Source organism: Trifolium pratense, linkage group LG1 (assembly GCF_020283565.1).
Source record: "Trifolium pratense cultivar HEN17-A07 linkage group LG1, ARS_RC_1.1, whole genome shotgun sequence".
NCBI classification, from domain to species: Eukaryota; Viridiplantae; Streptophyta; class Magnoliopsida; order Fabales; family Fabaceae; genus Trifolium; species Trifolium pratense.
The window spans coordinates 15,026,284-15,051,697 of NC_060059.1; the positions used below are offsets into that span (position 1 = coordinate 15,026,284).

Consider the following 25,414-nt stretch of genomic DNA (forward strand, 5'->3'; position numbering starts at 1 on the left):
TTCTCCTCTCCATAGTTTTTGCTTTTTATTTGACTCCATAATTTATTACTACAACCAATAAGTTTAAACAGGGCTAAACTTAATGTTGATCACGTCATTGGAAACAACCATGTGATTGAGTTGAAGTGATTAATGAACTGTGACAAATTTTCTGGGAGAATCCAAAATTGAATTTTGGTTAGAACAATCTCTAGTAAGATTTTATTTATTTTGCAACTGGACTTTAAATTACTAAAATCCAATAATAATTTGAAAAAATGACATAATTGAATGTAACCATGAGTGCCAGTGTCGTGTTGGCGTCAGACTCCAACGCATGTCCGACACCAAAACACGCCTAATTCGAGGAGTGTTCGTACTTCATAGTCGGTGTGAGATAGATTCAAGACCGGGTTTTCTTTATTAGTGTTTGCGAAGAATGTTATACCATGAAAAAGGTTTTAAGCACCAACACATTTAACCAGGGGCGTCTCCGAGTTTTAGGAGGCTCTGTGCAAAATATAAAAGTGGCTCCTTAATAAAAAAAAATAAAAAAAATTATCAATTTAAAATGCATATAATATAAAAAAAGAAAAAACATTCTTGTAAACAAATAAATTATCAATATTAAATCTTACATTAAATTAAATGGAACAAGAAATACAAAATAATTATCTTTGAATATAACGTCAAAAAGAATATAACGTCAAAAAGGAACATCATAATCTAAGATTAAATTTTATGCAAAGATTAAAATGGACTAGAACTATATTTACGAGTATAGATAACTAATATATTGATACTCATGATATTTATGAACATTAATAATATATAACTATTATTTTAGGGCCTAAAAATTAATCTATTAATATACATCTGATATTTTATAGGTATAAATAATATATAAGTAATATTATAGGACCTCAAAATTTTAAGTTGAGGCCCTCAAAATTTTGAGGCTCTATGCTGTCGCACACCTCGCACATGCATGCGAGCCTCCTGTGCATTTAACGTATTTAATGAGTTTTGTGCAGGCATGCATTACTATTAACCCCACTCACATTATTCCTAAAATGAATCCGTACGTTGTCTTTTGTCTGTTTGAAGGTTCATTGCAATGCACTTAGACTAAATCCAAGCTAAGTTACAATAAAACTACTTTTGCACATAGACTATTTTACAACATTATAACTCACCATTTCTCTACTTTTTCTCTTTTCAGTCTCAATTTTTTAATAATATGTATGATAGCACTACTTTCCTTAGAACTGTTGAAGTTTGTGGAAGAATAATAACTTTTTGACTACACTGATAAATTAAACCATGTAATGTGGTGCCAATTGAAACTCCACTTAACTTCAAGTCAATTGGTTTTCAACTTTATGGAGCTTCAACTAGCAAATAAATTGCCTAATACATCCTTTTTTTTCAATCAATATTTCATCATTTTTATATTATTGATTGGAGAAACTTCATTAAGATTCCAAAATTGCAAAGACTACTGGACTAAGAATCTCTAAAATATCATATGGGGTGTGTGGTGAGTTTCAAATAATATTCATACTCCTCTATATGATGCATTATTATTCATAGAAAGTGGGGTCTTTGAATGCTTCATTTGTCCACCAATCATCAATATGCTTATATGCTATCTAATCCATTTTTTACCATTAATCAGTATTATTTTAGCATGTTGCCAATTGATTCCACAACCCTCTATGTACCTTCCCATTATTATGGCAAGTGTCATTCCTCTTCTCAATATTCCTTAAAAATTTGTCTGTTTTAATGAATCTTCTAGTGCTTCTTCAGTTCTTTTTTCTTCCAAGAGAAAAAATAAAAATAGTAAGCACTTCACCTCTAATAGAACCTTGTGCATAATTTGCATGTGCAACTATGGAGAGGAATGTATATGCATTGTTTGTGATGTTGTTGATATTTACTCTTGTTTTTTCTCTATCTGAAGAGCTTAATGCAGATGGAAAATATCTTATGGACATAAAAGTGAGATTGTTTGACAAATACAATCATCTTCAGAATTGGAATTCAAGTGATTCAACACCTTGCGGTTGGAAAGGTGTCATCTGCAACAATGACATCGATCCAGTAGTTGAATCTCTTGACTTGCATGCAATGAATCTCTCTGGCTCTTTGTCTTCCAGCATTGGCGGTTTGGTTCACTTGCTTCACCTTAACCTGTCTCAAAACACTTTCTCTGGTTTTATACCAAAGGAAATTGGAAACTGTTCAAGTTTGCAGGTTCTTGGTCTCAATATAAATGAGTTTAAAGGTCAAATTCCTGTCGAAATAGGCCGGCTTTCGAAGTTAACCGAATTGCATCTTTCCAACAACCAGCTCTCAGGACCTTTACCAGATGAAATTGGTAACCTTTCTTCACTCTCAATAGTTACTCTTTACACAAATCATCTTAGTGGTTGTTTGCCGCCTTCTATCGGGAACCTTAAAAGATTGATTCGGTTTCGAGCCGGGCAGAATATGCTCTCAGGAAGTCTACCTCAAGAGATAGGTGGATGTGAGAATTTGGAGTATCTTGGTTTAACTCAAAATCAGATAAGTGGTGAAATACCAAAAGAACTTGGTTTACTCAAGAACTTGCAATCCTTGGTCCTAAGGGAAAATAATCTTCATGGTGCTATACCTAAAGAGCTTGGAAACTGTATTAGTTTGGAGGTTCTTGCTCTCTATCAGAACCATCTTGTGGAAGAAATTCCAAAGGAGCTTGGAAAACTTGAATTCCTAAAGAGACTATACCTTTACAGAAATGAATTGACAGGAAATATTCCAAGGGAAATTGGAAATCTTTCTGTTGCAATTGAGATTGATTTTTCGGAGAATCTTCTAACAGGAGAGATACCGATCGAATTGGTTAATATAAAAGGGTTACAATTGCTTCATCTCTTCGAGAACAAGTTAACCGGTGCGATTCCAAATGAGTTCACCACATTGAAAAATCTAACTGAGTTGGATCTCTCTATTAATCATCTCAATGGTACTATTCCTATTGGATTTCAGGATTTGACCAAACTTACCTCTTTGCAACTCTTCAACAACTCATTAAGTGGTAGAATTCCTTATGCACTTGGAGCAAATAGTCCACTTTGGGTGCTTGATTTGTCATTAAACTTTTTGGTTGGAAGAATTCCAATTCATCTTTGTCAACTGTCTAAATTGATGATGTTGAACTTAGGATCAAACAAACTCGCCAGAAATGTACCTTATGGAATTACAACCTGCAAGTCTTTGGTGTATCTCCGCCTCTTCGGTAACAACTTGAGGGGCAAGTTTCCTTCTAATCTATGCAAGCTTGTCAATCTTTCTACAGTTGAGTTGGATCAGAATCAATTCACAGGTCCTATTCCTCCACAAGTTGGTTACTTCAAAAATTTGCAAAGACTTCACCTTTCTAACAACCATTTTTCATCTGAATTGCCGAAAGAAATCGGTAACCTCTCTCAGTTGGTCTCCTTTAATGTCTCATCAAACTATCTTTCGGGTAGAGTGCCTGTGGAACTTTTCAAATGCAAGAAGCTCCAAAGACTTGATCTCAGCGGCAACGACTTTGCAGGTACTTTATCAGGTGAGATAGGAACTCTTTCACAATTAGAGCTTCTCAGGCTCTCACATAACAACTTTTCTGGTAGTATTCCCTTGGAAGTCGGAAAACTCTTGCGGTTGACCGAGCTACAAATGAGCGAAAACTCATTTTGTGGTTACATTCCACAAGAATTAGGTTCCCTCTCATCCTTGCAAATTGCACTGAATCTCAGCTATAATAAACTTTCAGGCCAAATACCTTCTCAACTAGGGAATCTTATTATGCTAGAATCCCTTCAACTCAATAACAACCATTTGAGCGGCGAAATTCCAAATTCCTTCAACAGTCTTTCAAGTTTACTTTCCTTCAATTTCTCATACAATGATCTTATAGGCCCTTTACCTTCTTTACCTCTCTTTCAAAACTCCACATTCAGCTGCTTTTCAGGTAACAAAGGGCTATGTGGAGGACACCTTGTCCCTTGTCCAAATTCACCTTCACATTCCCCTCCAAATAAACTAGGAAAAATTTTAGCTATAGTTGCAGCTATTGTTAGTGGAGTTTCAATTGTTTTAATTCTAGCTATTATATATGTCATAAGAAATTTCACTGTGCCACAACAAGTCATAGATAAACCAAATTCTCCAAATGTTTCAAACATGTACTTTTTTCCAAAAGAGGACTTGAATTTCCAAGACATGGTTGAAGCTACTGAAAATTTTCATTCCAAATATGTAATTGGAAAAGGTGGCAGTGGAATTGTGTATAGAGCAGATATATCAACTGATGATCATGATCATACAAATATGAATACAATTGCTATAAAGAAGTTGACATCAAACTGTCACAGCATTGATGTAAATGGCTGCTTCCGTGCCGAAATCTTGACTTTGGGAAAAATAAGGCATAGAAATATTGTGAAATTATATGGTTTCTGCAACTATAGTGGCTCAAATATGCTACTTTATGAGTACATGGAAAAGGGTAGTTTGGGAGAGTTACTTCATGGAGAATCTTCCTCTAGTCTTGATTGGTATTCCAGGTTTCAGATTGCTCTAGGAACTGCACAAGGACTCTCTTATTTGCACCATGATTGCAAGCCTAGGATTATTCACCGCGACATCAAGTCCAATAACATACTTATTGATCATGAATTTGAAGCTCACGTTGGTGATTTCGGTTTGGCCAAGCTAATTGATATCTCAAAGTCTAAATCAATGTCTGCAGTTGTTGGTTCTTACGGCTACATTGCACCTGGTAAGCAATCATTCAAACACATTCTTTTCTTTCTTTATTTCTCAACAATCATTGTTGCATTTTTCTACAAGGTTTTAAACCATGGACGTGTCGCAATATTGTGAAAAATCACAATCAAATATGGCTGAAACAGTTGCCGATGTTTTAAAACAGGACCAAATTGGTCGGTTCAAGTTGAACCACCAGAAACCGGCTAATTCACTGGTTGGTTTGATCCTAGTTAGACTACAGACTGGTTTAATCGGATTAAACCGGATTGAACTATGATTGGGTCAACCTTTTTTTCTCTTCATTTATTTATTTTACTTTATTAATACTTTTTTTTATTTATTTGTTATCCAATTTAACCAATAGTTGAACCAATTGAACCATAATTCAAAAGTCTCGCTGGTCCGATCTCAGTATGATTTTTAAAACATTGTCTTATGTAACTTCAATCATGTTGCATTGCAGACACATAGACATCAAATTTAAGAAATATTTTCCTTTGATTTATTTTGGATATTCTTATGTTAAAATTCAATTACTTAAAAAATTTATTGTATAACATAATGAATGTAACAATGTTGATGCAGAGTATGCATACACAATGAAAGTCACAGAAAAATGTGATGTCTACAGCTATGGAGTAGTCCTATTGGAGTTACTAACAGGCAAGAAACCAGTCCAATCATTGGATCAAGGTGGTGGTGATCTTGTAACATGGGTCACAAATCATATCAACAAATATTCATTGAAACTAGACATCATTGATGCAAAATTGGACCTACTACATGAAATTGATGTTGCACAAATATTTGATGTCTTAAAAATTGCTTTACTATGCACTGACACGTCTCCTTCTAGAAGACCAAGTATGCGTAAAGTTGTTGCAATGCTTACAAGTTCTAGTAAAAGGAAAGAACAATCTTCTTCATTCTCACCATGTAATGAATCAAGTAACATAGAAGAATGAGTACTCTTTGTTTTTTGTATATAACTTGTAATTGAATGAATAAACTTGTAACAAAAATAATTGTAGTGGTTGGTATTAAATGCAAAGTTTACATTTGTTGTTTGTTGGATTATGCGGTTTTTTTTTTTTTTTTTTGTGTGTGTGTGTCACAATTGTTGGATTATGTTTTGTATGGTTTAATTTTGGCTGTGTCTTATAAGTGAAATGATAGTTTATGTTGTTGGAGTGATAAACCTACTTTTCCAAGAAAAAAATGGATTAATAAATTATTTTATTATTAATTTATGGTTTTCTTGTAATAAAATAATTTGAAAACATATCTGTGTATTGTACTAGAAACATGATTTAAGTTGGATTTTAGAGCCCTTCTGAGTGAGATTTCACCTCGCGGCTTAAGAGGTCTCGTCTCGATATGTGTATATATATATATATATATATATATATATATATATATATATATATATATATATATATATATATATATATATATAGGTTAATGCTACAGAAATTTTTTTATTTTTTTCCAGAATATTAAAACATAAGAATAGTAATAGGCACTCTTACTTTGAATCGGGGACGGATCCAGAAACTTATCACACAGGGAGGTCGAAAAATAGTAAATAATAAAAATGAATGTATTTATTTATAGAGATTATTTTTTGTTACATTGTCCATGTAATTTTTTTGTTATCATGTTATATTTACGATACGAAACTCATCTTCTTTAGTTTAACGGTGACTGACTAATCACATCTGGGGAATATGTGAGGCACAAAAAATGCGTTCTTCCCTCGATTGAATTTTGTTCATACGCAAGAGCTAAATATCAAACTTTTGACCACTTGCTTAAAAGACTCGAGACTCTTACCACTTAAACCAACTAAAATTTTAATTAAATAGTCGTAGTTTTAATAATCCAACACTTATAATTGTTCGACAATATAAATATTTTTACACTGTAAATGTATATCAATAAAATTCTTATTTATATAATATAATTTAAATTACAATATACTAATTATATATGATATAATATGTATCATATAATATATTATGTATATGTATGTATGTAAATGAGGGAGAGGGGGGGCCTTGGCCACTACTTGCCCCCCTCCAGATCCGTTCCTGCTTTGAATATTTTTTAACTAATATATCAAACCTGAGTAGCATGGAAAAAATACAATACTTGACATCAAAGTAGTCTATGAGTTTGAATTAGAAAAAACACATTGAATAATAAAATATGAGAGGGAAATAATAAAATTTTAAATTATTGAATAAAATGACAAAAAGGAGGGAGAATAATATAGAGTTTAATATATGCTAATCAACATAAAATAAATTATTTTAATGTCATATTAGTAATCAATTAAATTACCTACATTAGTATTCTTTTGGGCCCTGCCCTCGTTTTGTAAACCAAAAAAAAATAGTATTCTTTTGACTCAATATTAAAGTAGTAGTAGTAGTAATAGTAGTAAATTTATATGATCGAGGATAATAGTAGTAGTAGTAATAATAATAATAATAATAATAATAATAATAATAATAATAATAATAATAATAATAATAATAATAATAATAATAATAATAATAATAATAATAATAATAATAATAATAATACGAAAAGAATTTAATTTATATGCACCGTCGGTGTAAAGTTATTTTGCACAAGCATCCAATAATATACCGACACATCATGTATGGTCATTAAAAACACATGATGTGTCACATTCATTAAATAATGTGGCAATGCGTCATTGGATGTACGTGTAAAAAAAACTACACTGACGGTGCACAACAATTAAACTCATAAGAAAAATATAAAATATATGTTATTAATATTGTACTCCCACAACTTGGTAGTTGATGTTGAACTTGATAGGAAGGACCACGATTCGATCCTCCACAACTGTAATCGGGAGGGGGCTATAACCACTTGATACCAGAACTGATCTCCGAACCAGATTAGGCGGTCTAGTGGATCGGATATTGATGATAAAAAAAAATATAAAGTATTCGTAGGTTATGATTAAAGTTTTTCTTCAATTTTATTAACATATTATAATTAATTACACATATGAACATAAAGCATATACCGTACTATACAAATATGTTGAATTAAATATATTATTAATTATTTTAAATTTATAAGATTAAATAAATAAACATAAAAATAAACAAATAAATAATATATTAATAAAAAAGAAATAAAGTTCTCCATCCAAAAACAGAAGAAATAAAGTATTCAAATATTTTATTTAACTTTATCTTTAATTTTATTGACATGATTTTTTTTTTTCAATTACCTCTTTATAAGTCTCTTGAATATTTAGTCAAAAATAAAAGTCTCTTTTTCAAAAACATTATTAACTTTTAACCTAATTTAAATTACAACTTTGTGACAATTCATGACATAAGCTCCTATATATAAAGTCCTTTGGAAGACTCACATTGATATCACTGCCCATCTCATTAAGTTAACTTATACTATAGAGAGATGACTAAGGTTCAAATTTTAATGTTAGTCTTCCTCCAAGTGCTTTCTTTCACCGTGTTTGCAAATGAGGGTAATGATCCTCACAACAAACACCGCCACCATCATCACCATCACCCATCAGCCCCAACCCATGCCCCTATTCACCCACCCTCTCCTTCCCCCATTAAATTTCTTAGTTTAGATCATCTTTACAATGAACACCACAAACACCATCATCATCACCCATCAGTCCCAACTCCTTCCCCCGTTCAACCACCATCTTCTTATACTCATTCTCTTCAACTTGATCATACTAACAAAAAACACCACCACCATCATCACCCTCACCCTTCAGTCCCAACAAATTCCCCTGTTCAACAACCATATTCTTCCCATATTGAATCTCTTCTTGATCACGCTGACAAAAAACACCACCAACATCATCACCATCACCCATCAGCCCCAACTTCTTCCCATGTTCAACAACCATCTTCTTCTTATATTGCTTCTCTTCAACTTGATACTCGCAAAAAACACCACCAACATCATCACCATCACCCATCAGCCCCAACCCATTCGCCTGTTCAACAACCATCTTCTTCCCATATTGAGTCTCTTCTTCTTGATCATAATAACAAAAAACACCACCAACATCGTCACCATCACCCATCAGCCCCAACCCCTTCCCATGTCCCTTCCCATGTTCAACAATCATCTTCTTCCCCTTTTGATTCTCATCATCACCCATCTGCCCCAACCCCTTCCCTTGTTCAACAACCTTCTTCTAATAATGAGTGACATTATTTGATAAATGATTCTTGTAAGAATAAAAAAAATAAACTTGTAAGAATAAAAAATAAATAAAATTATGTTTATCGATTTTTCTTGCCTCTAATGGTACTCATCCTATTTTTTATTTTTTTTTAGTTTTTAAATCACTGAAATTTTTATTTATCCAAACAAAAGATCATATGTTTGGTAATCGATATTCTCTTAGTAGTTTTACGTTTCAGCTTATAGCATATTCTTATTATTATTTTTTAATTAAGTTTCTTCTTAACCACGCATTGAAAGGAACTTCTTATTATCAATTATAATACGTAAAGATGATGTAAGAGGTGTAATTTTATCTGTCACCGTACTTCTTAATATTATCTTCCACTTTTTATTTTATTTTATTTTTTTATATTATTTAAACAAATTATTAATGTGCATTCTCATCCGTGAAAACTTGTTTCATCTATAAAAATAATTATTTTTAAATATTATCATTGACAATTTATCTCGTATTTAATAGTTATGTTAAAACATTTTTATTAATTTGTTCCATATATAATATTTATTTTATTATTATTATTATTATTATTATTATTATTATTATTATTTAAGTCTCGTGAGCTTGCTCAGCTGGTTGGTAGGAAACATTTATATGAAATATGCAGAGACTGAGACTCAAATCTGGTACTCCGATTTATTCACTTTAATTAGTGAATTTCTAGACCCTAGTATTTGACAAAAATAAATAAATAATAATAATAACAATTAATATGAATTTAAATTTTTTTAAAAAATTAATATCTATAACAATATATAAAAAGGATACTTGAGTTTGGGATGGATTTTTCATTATTCCATAATTGCCCTTAACTTCCTCTATGGTTTTTTTATTATTCCATAATTGTCATTAACTTCCTCTAATTACCTCTCTTTTCTTTTATTTTTTTATGGTTTTTTCATCTATACTATATACAATATATTTATATTTATACCATATATAAAGAGAATACATGAGTTTTGGTGTGAATTTTTCATAATACCAACAATACTCTTGATTTTTTTAGTAGCAACAAAAATATTTTATCGACAAACTCACCATAATATAAGACACAATTTTTTTTTTAAGAGTAAAATTTTTTTTTTTTTTTTGAAGCAAGCAAACTTAGTGCAAGTAAAATTTTTTTATTAACAAACTCAACATAATATAAGACATTTTTTTGAACATAAATTAGAGACAGCTAGTAATTAATAAAGGTATCACGTGTCAGTCAGTAATGAAACCTGACTTTACCGAACGATAGCGTGATTTCCGTCTTTATCTGTCCTACATCGACGGCTCAGATCTTTTCCCAACAGAGATTCTCATCCCCGCCGTATAAAACACTTCTCCTTCTTCTTGTCTTCTCAATTACCACCAATCTTAACAGAAATACCAAACATACAGAACAACAACAACACCAACACCGAGAAGAAAGAAACCACTCGAGAATTTTCTCTCTCAATTATTAGGGTTTTCAATTTCTCCAGCAATTTCATCCTCTAACCCCTTCTCCTCTCTCGATCCAATCCCGATCCACTTCAATTTCATGTTCCCTTTCTTCGTTCACTGATTCACTTTCCGATCCTTCTCTCTCTCTCTCTCTCTCTGCGCTTCTCCACCGGCACCATGATCTCCGTGCAGGGAGACCACCATCGCCACCACTATAACCACCAGTCACAGCTTCTAGGCTCAGCTGATACTTCCCGCTCTCCGTTCGCCGGAGATCGCGTTGAGCCTTTCTCCGTCAAGCAAGAGCCATCGTCGCTTACGCAATTGCCTTTACGTGCTCATGACTCGAGTGAAGGTTTTTCAATTTTTTTCACTGTAATTTAATTTATGGTTATTATTAAATGCTATAGTGCTTGAGAACTATTCAATTTCTTCTTTTTCATTTCTGCTACTGTTTTTTATTCAGCTAATTTAGTTGATTAAGCTAAAGATCTATGCTTCGTAAGGTTTTAAACTTCAAATGCGCCAATAATACTCGAAATTAATTGTTTTTGTCCCGTTCTTCAATTTCACAATTAGGGATTTTTAGCATAAAGTATTTTATTTTTTTATCAATTTTCATTTTGTCATTTCCTATCGGTCACTATTATTATAAGCAAAAATTTACTTTTTGACTCATAGAATAACTTTCAATGAATTAAAAAGAAAAAAAAGAATTTTTGCTTATATTAGTTACAGAAAGAAGGGAGTACCCAATTTTGTACTTTTGAGAACAAGAGGGAGTGCCCAGTTTGTACTTTTGAAGACAGGAGGGAGTATCCATTTTCTTACTTTACCGGACTTGTTTGACTGCTTAACTGCGAACTCGTGATGATAACTTGAAAAGTCTAGAGTGTTGCAATTATTATGGGTGAACACTCCGGTACATGTCCAAATAAGACATGTACCGCTACATTGCTGAGGTGGACAATTCTAATAGGTCCACAAATAATGTTTAATATAGAAAAATTAATAAACACTAGCAAATGTACCGGCAGATATTTAAATAGATGTGTACAGAAGAATTCACATTATTATGTGCGTTACATGACAAATTTTTACTTTATGTAATCGATAAAATTTATCCTTGTGCAGTAGATGAAGATTTGCATTTGACTCTTGCACATCAAATGTACAAGAGTGGAAGTTATAAGAAAGCGTTAGAACATAGCAACATTGTCTATGAGAGAAATCCGCTTCGCACCGATAACTTACTACTGCTTGGTGCAATTTATTACCAGGTTTGTTATTTTTATTTTTATATCTGTTTTTTTGTTATTTGTTTGACTACATCTTTATAATGCTCACTACTGATTTATTGTTGCGTACTACTTGTCTTGCGCAGTTGCATGATTTTGATATGTGTGTGGCGAAAAATGAAGAAGCGCTTAGGATTGAACCACACTTTGCTGAGTGTTACGGTAATATGGCAAATGCATGGAAGGTAAGTCACCACTGCTAATGTGCCATGACTGTGATGGATGCATAATACTATTTTTGTCTGTAGTGGATGAATCAAATGCATTTTCTAGAATTAATTAATTGAGGTTTCCTTTATGCAGGAAAAAGGCAACATTGACCTTGCAATTCGCTATTACTTGATTGCCATTGAGGTCAGTATGCAATTCTGGACTCGTAAATGTAGTTTGTCACATAATTGTTTTGTGAGCTTAAGTGTTGCTTTGGTTTAGTCTTCTTCTTTTTGTATTATTGCTCTAAAAATATAGTATTTCAGTTCACATAATTGTTTTAGCAACCAAAAATAAGATTGGACCTTGTATGAATTCAGCACTAATACACAGACTGGATTCTGTCGGTTAATTTTCATGGGCTATCATAATATATTCTTAATTATTGCTGTCGGTAGTAATGGTAGGTCACAATGGTTGGCGAGTGTGGAGATATTAATTTACTACTCCCTCCGGTCCTTAATATAAGAAGTTCACTTTTTAGATACATTGAAATATTAACGTATCTAGACAATAATATAGTCTAGATACCTCAATAGTTCAATGTATCTAAAAAGTGAACTTCTTCTTATATTAAGGACCGGAGAGAGTATTAAAAACAACCATATAAGCCTCACCTTCAGTTTGTTTGATGCCAATTATTAATTACAAAATCGTGCATAATATATAATTATAATAATTTTCTCAATGGTTAGTTAGTATTTTCCTCATCTGATGCAGCTTTTTTTTCTTTCTTTTCTTTATCTGTTATATTGTATGCTTTTGAGCCATTCTTATTTCTTCATTCTTGATTAGTTGCTTCAACATTTATCCCTCTCTTGGTTCTGCTGCTGCAGCTTCGTCCCAATTTCGCTGATGCATGGTCAAACCTAGCTAGTGCTTACATGCGTAAAGGAAGACTTACTGAAGCAGCTCAATGTTGTCGTCAAGCACTTGCTATCAACCCTCTAATGGTAATTTTGCTATTTGTTTGATGAGTGACTGCTGCTCAAGCTAATAAGTAATTGTCCTTAACAGTGTAGTCAAAATCGCGAGCCGACGCGTGAGATCGTGCGATTTTACGAACTTGATGGGTCTGGCCAAGTTCGTTCACAGGAAGAATCGCAAATTGGTGGGAGCGGGTGGGATCGCTCTGCAAGGTTGTAAAAGCGGTAGAATCGTGCGCGTCAGCCGATTCTCTTCATGCACTTTCCATTCTGTTGGCGAGGAGTAGTTTGTTGGCAGAGTTGTGGTTGTGGGTCGGGTTTGTGACCCGGTTCATTAAGAACTACTCTGCCCCTTTAAAAAAACACTAAAATAATTTTTTGAAACACGTGTAAGGCTGCGATGGACAGTTTCTTACCCACTATAACCCTCTATGCCTATGATTTGTCCATTGCATTTATGTTCTTTTTGGTTTTTTAAAGGGTTTTTTTTTTTTTAAAAGGGGGTCCTTTTTGTTTTATTAAACATTGTGATTTAAAATATAGTATGACACAAATAATAATAATAATAATAATAATAATAATAATAATAATAAAAGAAAAGAAAATATATTATGCTATAATATTTTTTAATTAATAAGTATATACACTTTATTTATTAAGTAATTGTGGTGTTTTTAAGAGTTTTTCCACTTATGCATATTATTTTTTATTCATATATATATAAATTTATATTTATATATATGTCCATTTTAAATCTGGTAGGATCGTACGATCCGTGTTACGATTCACCGATTTACGATCTTGTAGCTCCTTCCCGATCTTATGTAAGATCTCGATTTTGACAACCTTGGTCCCTAAGGCATAGGGTTACCTTTCCTTCTCTATCCATTTTACTCTTTGGTTTTACCAGCTTTGGTTATGTATCATTTTTTGTTGTTGTCATTATCGACATACTGCAGGTTGATGCTCATAGCAACTTGGGTAATCTAATGAAAGCTCAAGGGTTGGTCCAAGAAGTAAGTCCTAACATTTAATATGCATTTTTATGTTCTAATTTGTATCTTTTGGAATTTTGATGTTCTGTACTGTTTATAATGTTTATAATTCTTTTTTGAACTGTCAAATCTTATGGATAAGGAGATTAGTCTTTTCTTAATGACCTTTCTGATACAGTGCAACACAACATATCTGAAATTGGATTTTGTTATACCACAACCTGCTGCTAAAGCCAGTCCAGTTTCTCTGTGCTTCACAGTTTGAGATGATACTCTACTGGATTCTCAGTATGAGTGGTACTCTACTCATTGTCTAGTTTTTTATGTAGGTGGTTAAGTTTTTCTAAGATGTTTTCTTCTACAATGCTAGTTACCCTGATTTTGGTGGACCACATTGATGTTAGAGCCAAAACACCTAGGTTTTCTTCCAGTTTGAGACAACTCTCTTCTGGAATCCCCGAAATGGAAAACACCCATATGTCTTCCCTTGGTCATATACTCCTCAGTCCTCTCCCATTTATACCTGATAAAATGGCCGTGTGCTGGCCAGGAAGCCTGGAGGGTTCCTTCAATGCTTAGTCTTTTATTCCCTACGTCTTTTTCTTTTTTTACATTTTAGTTACTGATTTAAATAATTGGTGGGTGGAACTGTGTCCAAATTCACAGTTCGATACAGATATGAAGTTGTTGTCTTCAAAGCCTGGACTCAGATGATGGTTGGTCTTGTTGTAACTTCCATCTGCAAGACTGCAAATAGTCAGAATCTAACATTTTGTGCAGGCATACAGTTGTTACCTCGAGGCATTGCGTATTCAACCTACCTTTGCTATTGCATGGTCAAATCTTGCTGGTCTGTTCATGGAGTCTGGTGATTTCAACAGAGCCCTGCAGTATTATAAGGTTTGTCCTGCTTTTATATTCATGTGCTTGAATGCATTTTTGTTAGGAGCCTTTTATAAATCAGACTATCCGATTAACTTTGATGTATTTACTTCTGATATTTTTTTTTTCTTACTATTAACAAATTTGTTAATGTTCACCTTTAGAACTCATGAAGTCCTCATATAACCAGGACTAATTCAGTCTCTTTTATTTTCATACAATATAATTCTGTCATATATTCTTGTTTTACATTCTTAAAAAATATTTCAGGAAGCTGTTAAACTCAAACCTTCCTTCCCTGATGCATACTTGAACCTTGGGAATGTATACAAGGTAAGGTGTTAAGAATATGATTGGTTGGATGCAACTAGAACTAGACCTCTGATTGTCATTGTTGGATCCTTGAAAGTTTTTATTTTTTCCTTCCCTAGGCTTTACGGATGCCTCAAGAAGCTATTGCATGCTATCAACATGCTCTTCAGACGCGACCAAACTATGGCATGGCATATGGTAAGTTTTACTTCTTTATTAGCTTGAAGATAACTTTATTTTTGTATAAGATCAGTGCAAAGTTATGGGTGGGATAGTAAAAAATGGACATCTAAAAGTCATTTTGTTTTCCTTTTCCTTATAAATGTATGGTTATGGTGTTCTAAACACTATAATAACCTTGGTCTTGGGATTTTTTTGGAGTTATATATAAAATGTTCTGAAGAGTTATTGCTTTTGAAAGAGTTTTAGTTTTCCATAAGTTGTATAACCATTGCAGAACTGTAATATAGTATCGTGTGATTAATGGGTATCTATTTCTAAAATCACCAATGATAACATGTCACGGCTCATGAACAGTCGTTGATGTATTGCATCACAGTTGGTTTTCATATTTTATTATGTATTGCATCATAATTGGTTTTCATATTTTATTATATTACTAGGATTGGCTTTTTTAATTTTTATAAAAAACTTGCTAGGGAACAAGCTTCATTTTTTGATAAATACGCCATTGTTAATGTCAACAAATGAGTTTCATATTTATATTTGCTCCTCTCACAACTTTCTTTGTGCAATACTCCCTCTAGTCCTATATGTAAGAAAACATTTACTTTCTAGATTCATTGTAGAATTGATGCATTTAGACTATAATATAGTTTAGATACATCAATTCTACAATGAATGTAAAAAGTAAACTTTTTCTTATATATAGGAGGGAGTGTGTATATATATATATATATATATATATATATATATAATTATAATATGACTGGTTCTTACTAGAGAGTATTTCCAGTTGCCCATGGGTTGCTGCAAATTGACAATAATAATGCAAAAATAGTATAACGGTGAATAGAAGTGAAAGTTGTTGGTCCTTTATTCTGATATCTATGGCAGTTCCAACCATCCTTTTATTTATTCAAATTATGCTGGCTTAAAATTTACAGTACAGTCAACTCAATCTATGCTAGTTTCACTAACTGTACTGTGTTACGAATTATGTTACAGGTAATTTGGCCAGTATACATTATGAACAAGGTCAACTGGACATGGCAATTCTACACTACAAACAAGCTATTGCATGTGACCCCAGATTTTTGGAAGCTTACAATAATTTGGTTGGTTTATTTTCTTATCGCCGTAGTAGTTTATAAAGAACCCAAGGGTTTTGGTTTTGGGAAACTTCTTGTTTTCAGTTTTAATTACAAAATTGCCACTGTTTTTTTCACTTTTAAGCTTTGTAACTGATAAATATTTTTTTTATTGTTTTTCATTGTTTTCCATACAAAACTTTAAAAATAGGAAATAAAACAGAGTGCTATTTTTGTAATCAAGACCGAAAACAACACACTGAAATAAAAACCAGACTCTAAATGTGTTGTTTTAGATTAGATGCAATTGGATAATATTATCTTTGGTATCCTAGGGTAATGCTCTGAAAGATGTTGGCAGAGTGGACGAAGCAATCCAGTGCTATAATGTATGTGTTATTCTTTTCTGCTTTACATATATATTTAGTCATTAGTTCAGTATTGCTTTTGAGCCACTAGATTCCTACTCAACTTTGTTTTGTCCTATGAAGCAATGCCTTTCATTACAGCCAAACCACCCACAAGCATTGACCAATCTTGGAAATATTTACATGGAATGGTATGTGATCCTCCTATCTGCTAATTCCTATCTTCGCACAAATGGTAGTAGTTTGTTGGTTATGTGGAAGAAATTGAATTTTCTTGGTTGAAATTGTGTTGATGCAGGAACATGGTGACTGCTGCTGCTTCATATTACAAAGCTACACTAACTGTAACCACTGGGTTATCTGCACCTTATAACAACCTTGCTATAATCTATAAGCAGCAGGTATGAAGACCTAGAGCATTTTGGTGTATATACTCATGATAAAACATAGGATAACCGCGGGGATCGGAAGCTTAGATAAAAAGTTGATATACATATATTGCTGCTTATCTTATTTATTTCTTGGACAATATCACAGGGGAATTATGCAGATGCCATATCTTGCTACAATGAGGTCCTCCGCATTGATCCCTTGGCAGCTGATGGTCTTGTAAACAGAGGCAATACTTATAAGGAGATAGGTCGAGTTAGTGATGCTATCCAGGATTACATACGTGCAATTACTGTCAGGCCTACTATGGCTGAAGCTCATGCTAATTTGGCTTCTGCCTATAAAGATAGGTATGCTAATTGTTATTTTGCTTAATGCCTTTAACTTTGAAACTGAAGCAAACTAGAAAATCAGCAGCAGCGTGAGCTTCAAAATGTCTAGAACTTCTTTTATTCCCCCTCACCCATGCAACATCTGTTGGTGACACATCTAGTTACTTTGTCAAAATCTAGTTACTTTGTCAAAACTGTATGCTCATTGAAATTCTGTTTATTTCAGTGGACATGTAGAGGCGGCCGTGAAGAGCTATAAACAGGCATTGATTCTCCGTACAGACTTTCCTGAAGCAACATGCAATCTTCTACATACACTTCAGGTTTTTTTACCTTGTTATTTTTAATATCGAGTCAATAGTTGTCAAATCATAAAGAGTGTTTTTCAAAGTCTGCTTGTATTAATTTTCTTTTTGTGTGTGATTGAAGCATCTAATTAGAAACCCATTATTTTTTACTTAATCACTAGTTCATTGTTGGTGATTGTATTGTTTCCAAATATTGAAGTGGTCGTTGTATTGGTAGGTCATGTGCTTGGAATGAATCAGTAGTATACCTTGCTGTCTGTTCGACCTGGTTGTAATATATGATATGCTTGTTATATTAATTTTGGATATACTCAGCATAACGATTGAAATCATTATTTCAATGATTCAATCATTACGTCAATGATGTTTAGTCTTGGTCATTTGCTTTTTTATCACTCCATTATCCACACCTTTGTTGCGTCTAATGTATCTTAAGTATGTAGTTTCTTTGTATCTCTGTATAATCTTTTGCAATTTTGCAGTGTGTATGCTGTTGGGAGGATCGTGATCAAATGTTCAAGGAAGTAGAAGGGATTATCAGAAGGCAAATTAATGTCAGGAGAAATTCATATACAATTTGATTTTTTTTTTTTTAAATAAATCAACATATGATATGAACGTCATGTTTGTTTGAATATTCTTAGTTATTTTTTCTTTCTATTTTTCAGATGTCAGTTCTTCCTAGTGTCCAGCCTTTCCATGCAATAGCATATCCACTTGACCCAATGCTTGCTCTAGAAATTAGGTACAATTAATGTGTTTGTAGAAGACGTATTTAATCCACGATATTCTTATTATGCTTATTTTGATTTTGATGTCCTTTGTCTCTCCGCAGCCGCAAATATGCCGCACACTGCTCTGTAATTGCATCTCGATTCTCTCTTCCACCATTTAGCCATCCTGCTCCTATTCCAATCAAGCAGGAGGGAGGATATGAAAGACTAAGGATTGGGTATTTGATTATCACTTTGCTAAATCTCTAAATGACTTTCTCTCCTTTCCTCGTGTTCTATATGAAACAATTTTAATTCCATGGGAAATTTTGTATTGCAGGTATGTGAGTAGTGACTTTGGTAATCACCCCTTGTCACATCTCATGGGATCTGTTTTTGGTATGCACAACAGAAAGAATGTGGAGGTATGTAACTCGGTTTGATTCAACCTTTTTGTCTTCCAAATATTCTTCCTTCAGTTCTCTGTGTTGACAATTTATACATGTAGGTATTCTGCTACGCCTTGAGTCCAAATGATGGTACCGAATGGAGACAACGTATTCAATCTGAAGCAGAGCACTTTGTGGATGTATCTGCCATGACATCAGATACGATAGCAAAATTGATCAATGAGGATAAGATTCAGATCCTTATCAACCTTAATGGTTATACTAAGGTAGCTCCCTTATATTGGAGTATTCTAGTATGATCCTTAACTAATAAAAAGTTATAAATAGAGCGTTTATTTCAACGTTAGTTTTGCTTAACTTGTTTGTTAATTTGAAGCTATATTTATAGATGACTGAATTCACTTCGGATTTTGTGTTTATTAATTTTCATCCGAGAAGGGTGGGTGAAATTGAGGAATGCTTTCAGATGTAGTATAGTATGCGATAACGTATTATTCAAGCTTAGAGAATTTTTTTAATCAAAACTATAAGATTTACCATACAATATTGGGCCCGTTTGGATTAGCTTATTTATCCCAATGGCAAGTCACCATGATAACATTGAGGCTACAAATTGGCATAATGAAGGAATTTTTAGTGATTGTCCAATCTATCTGGAAAACAAGCACGCACTTTTTGGTCATATTTCTAACTGCATGGTGCAATTTTCCTTTTTTCAGGGTGCCAGAAATGAGATATTTGCTATGAAACCTGCACCAATTCAAGTTTCATATATGGGATTTCCTGGCACAACCGGAGCTACTTACATAGATTACTTAGTCACTGATGAGGTGAGCAATACTGCTGGGTGTTACCAGGCCATCTTATTAACTCATTTACATGCTTTCTGAATTATGGCTACTTCTCTTGCAGTTTGTTTCACCTCTTCAGTATGCACATATTTACTCTGAAAAGATTGTCCATCTCCCGCATTGCTACTTTGTGAACGATTATAAACAGGTTTGTTTTTATGAACTTGTAATGGGAAAACTTGGATACAATTGTCTGTACATGTTGTATGTATTTTGATTATACATGGCACTCAATGTCGTTTCCCTGGGTAATTTGGTTATTCAGAAAAATCAGGATGTGTTAGATCCAAACTGTCAGCCCAAACGATCAGATTATGGTCTGCCTGAGGATAAGTTTTTATTTGCATGCTTCAATCAACTTTACAAGATGGATCCTGAAATATTTAATACATGGTAATGTTTGGAAGATATTTATTTCTTGTGTTGATAAGATTTAAAGATCGCTCAGTTATATTCTATTTGTGTATTCTGCATTTTCAATATTTGGCATCTCATGATTTAAATATTTACATGTGTATTCTGCATTTTCAATATTTGGCATCTCATGATTTAAATATTTACATGTGTATTCTGCATTTTCAATATTTTAAAGATTGCTCAGTTATATGTTTGTGTTGTTTTAGGTGCAATATACTTAAACGTGTCCCCAACAGTGCGTTATGGCTCCTGAAATTTCCTGCAGCAGGCGAAATGAGACTGAGAGCATGTATGTCTTTGTTTTCATAACACTGGCACACGACACACATAAGTGTGTGTGTTTGCAGTGTCTTGAGTCTTTTTTATCGATTCTCCACTGGTCATTATTCATGTCAAAACCATTGGAACATTTTATTTTCCTGTTCGTATTTGCTGCGCAATTTTTGTGTGGGATTTTCTATAATTATTGTCCTTGTTTCAGATGCTGCCGCACAAGGGGTACAACCCGATCAAATTATTTTCACAGATGTTGCGATGAAGGGTGAACACATTAGACGGAGTTCTTTAGCAGATTTATTTCTTGACACGTAATTCTCCTCATCTACATATTTTGTTTCTTCAGTCTTCCATTACTGTGTCACTTAAATAGTTTTCCTTGTACTTACATATGCTGATTATGTTTTCTTTTAGGCCTTTATGCAATGCACATACAACTGGAACAGATATACTATGGGCAGGTCTTCCTATGGTTACTCTGCCTCTTGAGAAAATGGCTACTAGGGTTGCTGGCTCACTCTGTATTTCGACTGGACTGGGGGAGGAGATGATTGTCAGCAGGTGAGCTCTTTTCCAATTTAATATTTTGTCAATTGCTGGTCGTAGTTATTAGACAGTGCCTTTGTGCTTTTGCGAGTTGCTATTGAATGTTTTTCAACATGCCATATTTGTTCCCAAATATTGTCAATTTTTCTTTTATTACTAATTTCTTGCATGCTTAATTTTGTGAAACCACGTAGTATGAAAGAGTACGAAGAAAGAGCTGTATCACTGGCTCTGAATCGCCCTAAGCTTCAAGCTCTTACTGACAAGCTCAAAGCTGTGCGCATGACCTGTCCTCTCTTTGACACAAACCGATGGGTGAGTTCAAAATATTAATTTATACAATCTAGTTGTTGTGTCCTGTACGGTTAATTATCCTTAAGTTATATGCTGATAATTTTGCAGGTGAGAAATCTCGACAGAGCATATTTTAGAATGTGGAATCTGCATTGCTCTGGTCAACGACCACAGCATTTTAAGGTCACCGAAAATGATATGGAATGCCCTTATGATAAATAGCCATAGGAATACCGTATTAGACGAGAATGTAGATAAGAAAATCAAGAGGAAGTTGTAGTTACCCATTATGTCCAGGGTTACCAAAAAATTCCGGCGATTTATACAGTGTGATGTAGTTACTCGAAATTTGGATCTTGTATTCAGTTACAACTGTTGGATTGCCTTGTATTTGTATCAAAGAAAAATCTGTGACATTATATTTATGTTATTAGAAGATGTTTGGTCTTTGCACTGTGCCTTTGGAGCCTTTGGTTGATATATAGTCATTGTTGTTGAAGTTTAAATGGTTAATTAGCTTAACTTGACAAATATCAACATTGATAGACCGGACACATTCACTTGGGTTCGAACATATAACCTTTTGCATGTGAATTTTAGGTGGTCTTTGTGATTTCGTCTATAGATCAGAAAACAAATAACAAATGGTTAATTATTGTTCCCAATTTTTTTTTTTTTAAGAAGCTAAATTAGCCCACTCAAATTGGCACAAGAGAGAATTGAATCTCAGACCTCAAGAGGAGCACACTCCCAAGTCCCAAGCCAATATTAAGTGGGTTTACTGTTCCCAATTTTTAAATATCATATTTCTTCTAATAGGCATTTAAAAATCATGTTGAATGGTATACATATTTTTTTTGACAATTTTAATGGTATATATTTAAAATGACCGTAATGTCCTTTTTCTCTTAAAGTAATAATTATTTAAACAGAAGAACTTGGTTGGGTGTAAAAACTTGTGTTATTATATTTTCTTGGTGTATTAAAATGAAACACGTGATATAAGAATTTAAATTTTAAGCAGACGTTTATTTTCATAAAAGTTTATTAAAATAAGGCTTAATTGCACTTTTAGTTCTTTATCTTTATTTTAGGTTTTAAGTTGGTCCTTATCTTTTAAAAGTTTCAAATTGGTCTCTTATCTTTTCTGCAGGTTTCAAGTTGGTTCCTTTCGTCAAATTTTTCACTATTATCGTTAAATTTGAAAACAAATTCATTCGTAGAATGATTTTTTTTGAAGAAGTCATTCGTAGAATGATTATGGACAAGAAAGTAATATAAAGTACGAACAACACTGTTATTTATTATACTTGCATGATATATCATACAAGTTCAAGTACACACAAAATTACAACCAAATTGCATAAACATAACACTCTCATGCATATTATTTACTATTGTAGTGAAATTTCCGGAGACTAAACATGAGGCAAACTTAAGGAAATCATGTATCAAACGTTCAACAAGATGCATATATGCTCTCACAATACTAACTAGCTATTGTTGTACCAAAATTGCTTTTGAAGATACTCGATTACATTTTCACCAACTTGAAAGGCTTTGGTGAGAACTTCGGAAGAAATTGGTGGTTTTGATCCAAACACTGCATTAGCAATAGTAATAACTCCAGGGTTTTGGCTACTAAGACCAGCAATGGCAACCGCTTCACCATAACCCACATTCAACTGGAAATGAATGAGACCGATTGGGAAGACAAATACATCACCTTTGTTTAATACTTTGGTGAAGAGACGGTTATTGTCTTGATTGGAGGATACAAATCCAACATAAAGTGTGCCTTCTAAAACAACAAGAATCTCGGTGCCTCTAGGGTGAGTGTGAGGAGGATTTAGACCTTTGGGCGCAAAATCAATACGAGCCAAAGATATACCAAGTGTGTTTAGTCCTAATATTTCATTAACTGCTACAGGAGTCACTTTTGATCCGAGTGGATTTGAAGTATTTCCAGGTCCCAATCCTTTAAAGAAGAAATCATCTGCATTTGCAAGCTTAGGATCTTTGCAAAATTTTCCATTCACGAACACTGTAAATTTGGAAACCCAATCACAAAAATGTTAGTATAATTTACTTTTGACATTTTCTAATTAGTTAATTAATATAGAAGTATAAAACTCATATAGTATAGAAATCATTTTCTTGACAAAAAAAAAAAAAATCATTATTTCTCAAAAGAAATAAATTACTATAATTTTGAATGTATAAATGCTCAATTATGTCACATATTTTAGATATGCAAGCATATTATTCACTAAAAACTATAATATTAATATGGAGTTGTTCATTTCTGTTGAGAAATGGATATCACATCCTTACTCTAAAATTAAAGTAGAAAAATTTAAGAAAATATATATACCACCAGTTTTGGTATCATTGATTGCAACACAAAAGTCTTGCAATGGGCTGGGGTCATAGGCAAAAACAACAGAGGATGCTAAAGCCAATAGGGCAACGAGGAAGTAAAAAGCTTTCATTTTGTGTGTATATACTGTTTGAGGGCTTCTTGAGTTTTGCTGTGTGAGAATGAGAAACTAGCTAATTAAGCATCTATTTATAGCAAGGAGAGTCATTGATATCTAGCTATCTAGCTATCTAGCTATAAGCTATAATAGTAATACCCTATTCATCTCATAAAGAAAATGGTTAGTATGTTTATTTTAATGATAAAATTAATATGAGAAATGTTAAACAATAACTTCGAAACACTTAAGCATATCAGAAAAAGAAACTTTATCTAAAAATTTGTGTATTCAATACCTTAAAAATATAAAAATTGATTTTCTTTTTTGGTATGCTTAACAAAGTGCTCCGAAGATACTATTTAGCATTACCCAATTAATATCATTTACTAAAACATTTTTATTCATTATAGTTAGTAAAATAATTAAGTGGAGTGAAAGTCAATAAATAAGGAGCAATGTCTAACATGAAAGAAAGAGTAGTTCAAGTAGTTTTTGATACATAAGCCATTGATAACATTATAGCGAATACAAATTTTTTAAAGTTCATTATTCGATTGAAAGTTTAGATTTTATAGATCATACATACATTTTTTTAAAAAAAATTAAAAATTATTTGATATATTATTGAGACCCAACAAATTATATATATAGACTATGCTTACCTATATAGGTTTTGTTGATTTTTTTGTCTATGTTCAAATTCTTATTTAATCTCTGCACTCGTTTTCCCTTCATCAAAGTTTTATTTCATTGAGTTTTTCTTAGTAAAGTTTTTAATGAAGCAAAATGTTTCTTACACCTGAGTTTTGGTCTAGTCCCCCCAAAATTACTTTGTATCCTTTTTATTTTATTTTTATTTAACATATTTCATTAAGGTACTTCTTACTTTTTTGGGGTGCCAACATAGTTGGTGATCTTACCTCATCAGAAGTGCGACCGCGTCCGGCGTAGCTCCGTTCAGACCCTCGGTGAAGCGGAGGGGGTTGTGTTCCTGCAGGTGCTCCGACGCTCAAGTAAGTGAGAATGAAGCAAATGTTTTCTCTAGGTGTTAGAACACGTACCTTGTGAATGCTTGTGAAAGTTGTATATATAGCCCCCAACACTGGGCCAAGACCCTTGATGGCATTAATGGTCATCAAGTGGCTGCCGGAAAACGGCTGGAGAGTCATGATGAGCATTAATGTTCATTGTTGTGTTTGGGCCTTGTATGATTTGATTGTGATTGTATCTCTATGACTCTTTTGTAAACTGTTGTAGTCTACCTCGGTACGTCTTGTGCTAGGGAGACTGTTTGTGTTAATATATTTCATTTTGCCTTCTTAAAAAAAAATGTTCATCATTCCGGTGAACAGCCGTTACAATGCGTAGGGGCACTGTGACCATTGACTCGTAGAAGTCCTTGTGGACTGCTCCTCAATGAGCCTTGCTCAATGGTTCGGTTTGCGGTTCCTCAACTATTGGGCTTCTAGGCCCGGTCCAGTCCAGAACAGTTGGCATACCATAGTTGTCACTTTTGTACCATTTTACCTTTATTAAAAAATAATATAAAAATGAGTTGAACAATAAATCTGAGTGTAAAAATCATTAAAATAAAATTTTAATTTCTAGGTTTAAGTTAGAATCAATTCTAGAGTTAAAAAAAA

At 33.1% G+C, this 25,414-nt stretch overlaps 3 protein-coding genes across 4 annotated transcripts; 2 read left to right on the forward strand and 1 right to left on the reverse strand.

Moving 5' to 3' along the window:
• The first annotated feature begins 1,321 nt into the window (after positions 1-1,321).
• Positions 1,322-5,871, forward strand: LOC123903186 (probable leucine-rich repeat receptor-like protein kinase At5g63930). Its single transcript, XM_045953106.1, has 2 exons — positions 1,322-4,792; positions 5,368-5,871. The coding sequence occupies exons 1-2, from the start codon at positions 1,876-1,878 to the stop codon at positions 5,745-5,747; spliced, it is 3,297 nt and encodes a 1,098-aa protein (XP_045809062.1). The 5' UTR covers positions 1,322-1,875; the 3' UTR covers positions 5,748-5,871.
• A 4,405-nt stretch (positions 5,872-10,276) lies between these two features.
• On the forward strand, positions 10,277-21,740 carry LOC123903188 (probable UDP-N-acetylglucosamine--peptide N-acetylglucosaminyltransferase SEC). Of its 2 annotated transcripts, none has more exons than XM_045953109.1 (28): positions 10,277-10,847; positions 11,627-11,772; positions 11,877-11,975; positions 12,094-12,144; positions 12,837-12,953; positions 13,886-13,942; positions 14,702-14,821; positions 15,074-15,136; positions 15,235-15,313; positions 16,304-16,413; positions 16,722-16,775; positions 16,878-16,945; positions 17,053-17,155; positions 17,292-17,494; positions 17,703-17,799; positions 18,267-18,338; positions 18,453-18,529; positions 18,620-18,736; positions 18,838-18,922; positions 19,006-19,173; positions 19,627-19,737; positions 19,820-19,906; positions 20,024-20,151; positions 20,382-20,464; positions 20,657-20,762; positions 20,866-21,012; positions 21,192-21,312; positions 21,400-21,740. In XM_045953109.1, the coding sequence occupies exons 1-28, from the start codon at positions 10,670-10,672 to the stop codon at positions 21,511-21,513; spliced, it is 2,961 nt and encodes a 986-aa protein (XP_045809065.1). In that variant the 5' UTR covers positions 10,277-10,669; the 3' UTR covers positions 21,514-21,740. The 2 variants fall into 2 exon arrangements, with proteins under 2 accessions (XP_045809065.1, XP_045809066.1); XM_045953110.1 differs by having other exon boundaries at positions 10,396-10,847; positions 11,630-11,772.
• Positions 21,741-22,564: 824 nt separating this feature from the next.
• On the reverse strand, positions 22,565-23,841 carry LOC123903189 (germin-like protein subfamily 1 member 16). The gene is made up of 2 exons (XM_045953111.1): positions 23,666-23,841; positions 22,565-23,335 (listed from the first exon to the last, which is right to left on the reverse strand). The coding sequence occupies exons 1-2, from the start codon at positions 23,781-23,783 to the stop codon at positions 22,785-22,787; spliced, it is 669 nt and encodes a 222-aa protein (XP_045809067.1). The 5' UTR covers positions 23,784-23,841; the 3' UTR covers positions 22,565-22,784.
• Between the last annotated feature and the right edge of the window lie 1,573 nt (positions 23,842-25,414).

Bases quoted from the DNA above. Each gene is read 5' to 3' on its own strand.
- LOC123903189 (XM_045953111.1), bottom strand. From the start codon at position 23,783: ATGAAAGCTTTTTACTTCCTCGTTGCCCTATTGGCTTTAGCATCCTCT. The intron at 23,336-23,665 runs GTATATATATTT...CCAAATTTACAG, and splicing joins CAATGATACCAAAACTGGTG to TGTTCGTGAATGGAAAATTT.
- LOC123903186 (XM_045953106.1), top strand. From the start codon at position 1,876: ATGGAGAGGAATGTATATGCATTGTTTGTGATGTTGTTGATATTTACT. The intron at 4,793-5,367 runs GTAAGCAATCAT...ATGTTGATGCAG, and splicing joins TTACGGCTACATTGCACCTG to AGTATGCATACACAATGAAA.
- LOC123903188 (XM_045953109.1), top strand. From the start codon at position 10,670: ATGATCTCCGTGCAGGGAGACCACCATCGCCACCACTATAACCACCAG. The intron at 14,822-15,073 runs GTTTGTCCTGCT...AAAATATTTCAG, and splicing joins GAGCCCTGCAGTATTATAAG to GAAGCTGTTAAACTCAAACC. The intron at 18,339-18,452 runs GTCAGGAGAAAT...TCTATTTTTCAG, and splicing joins TTATCAGAAGGCAAATTAAT to ATGTCAGTTCTTCCTAGTGT.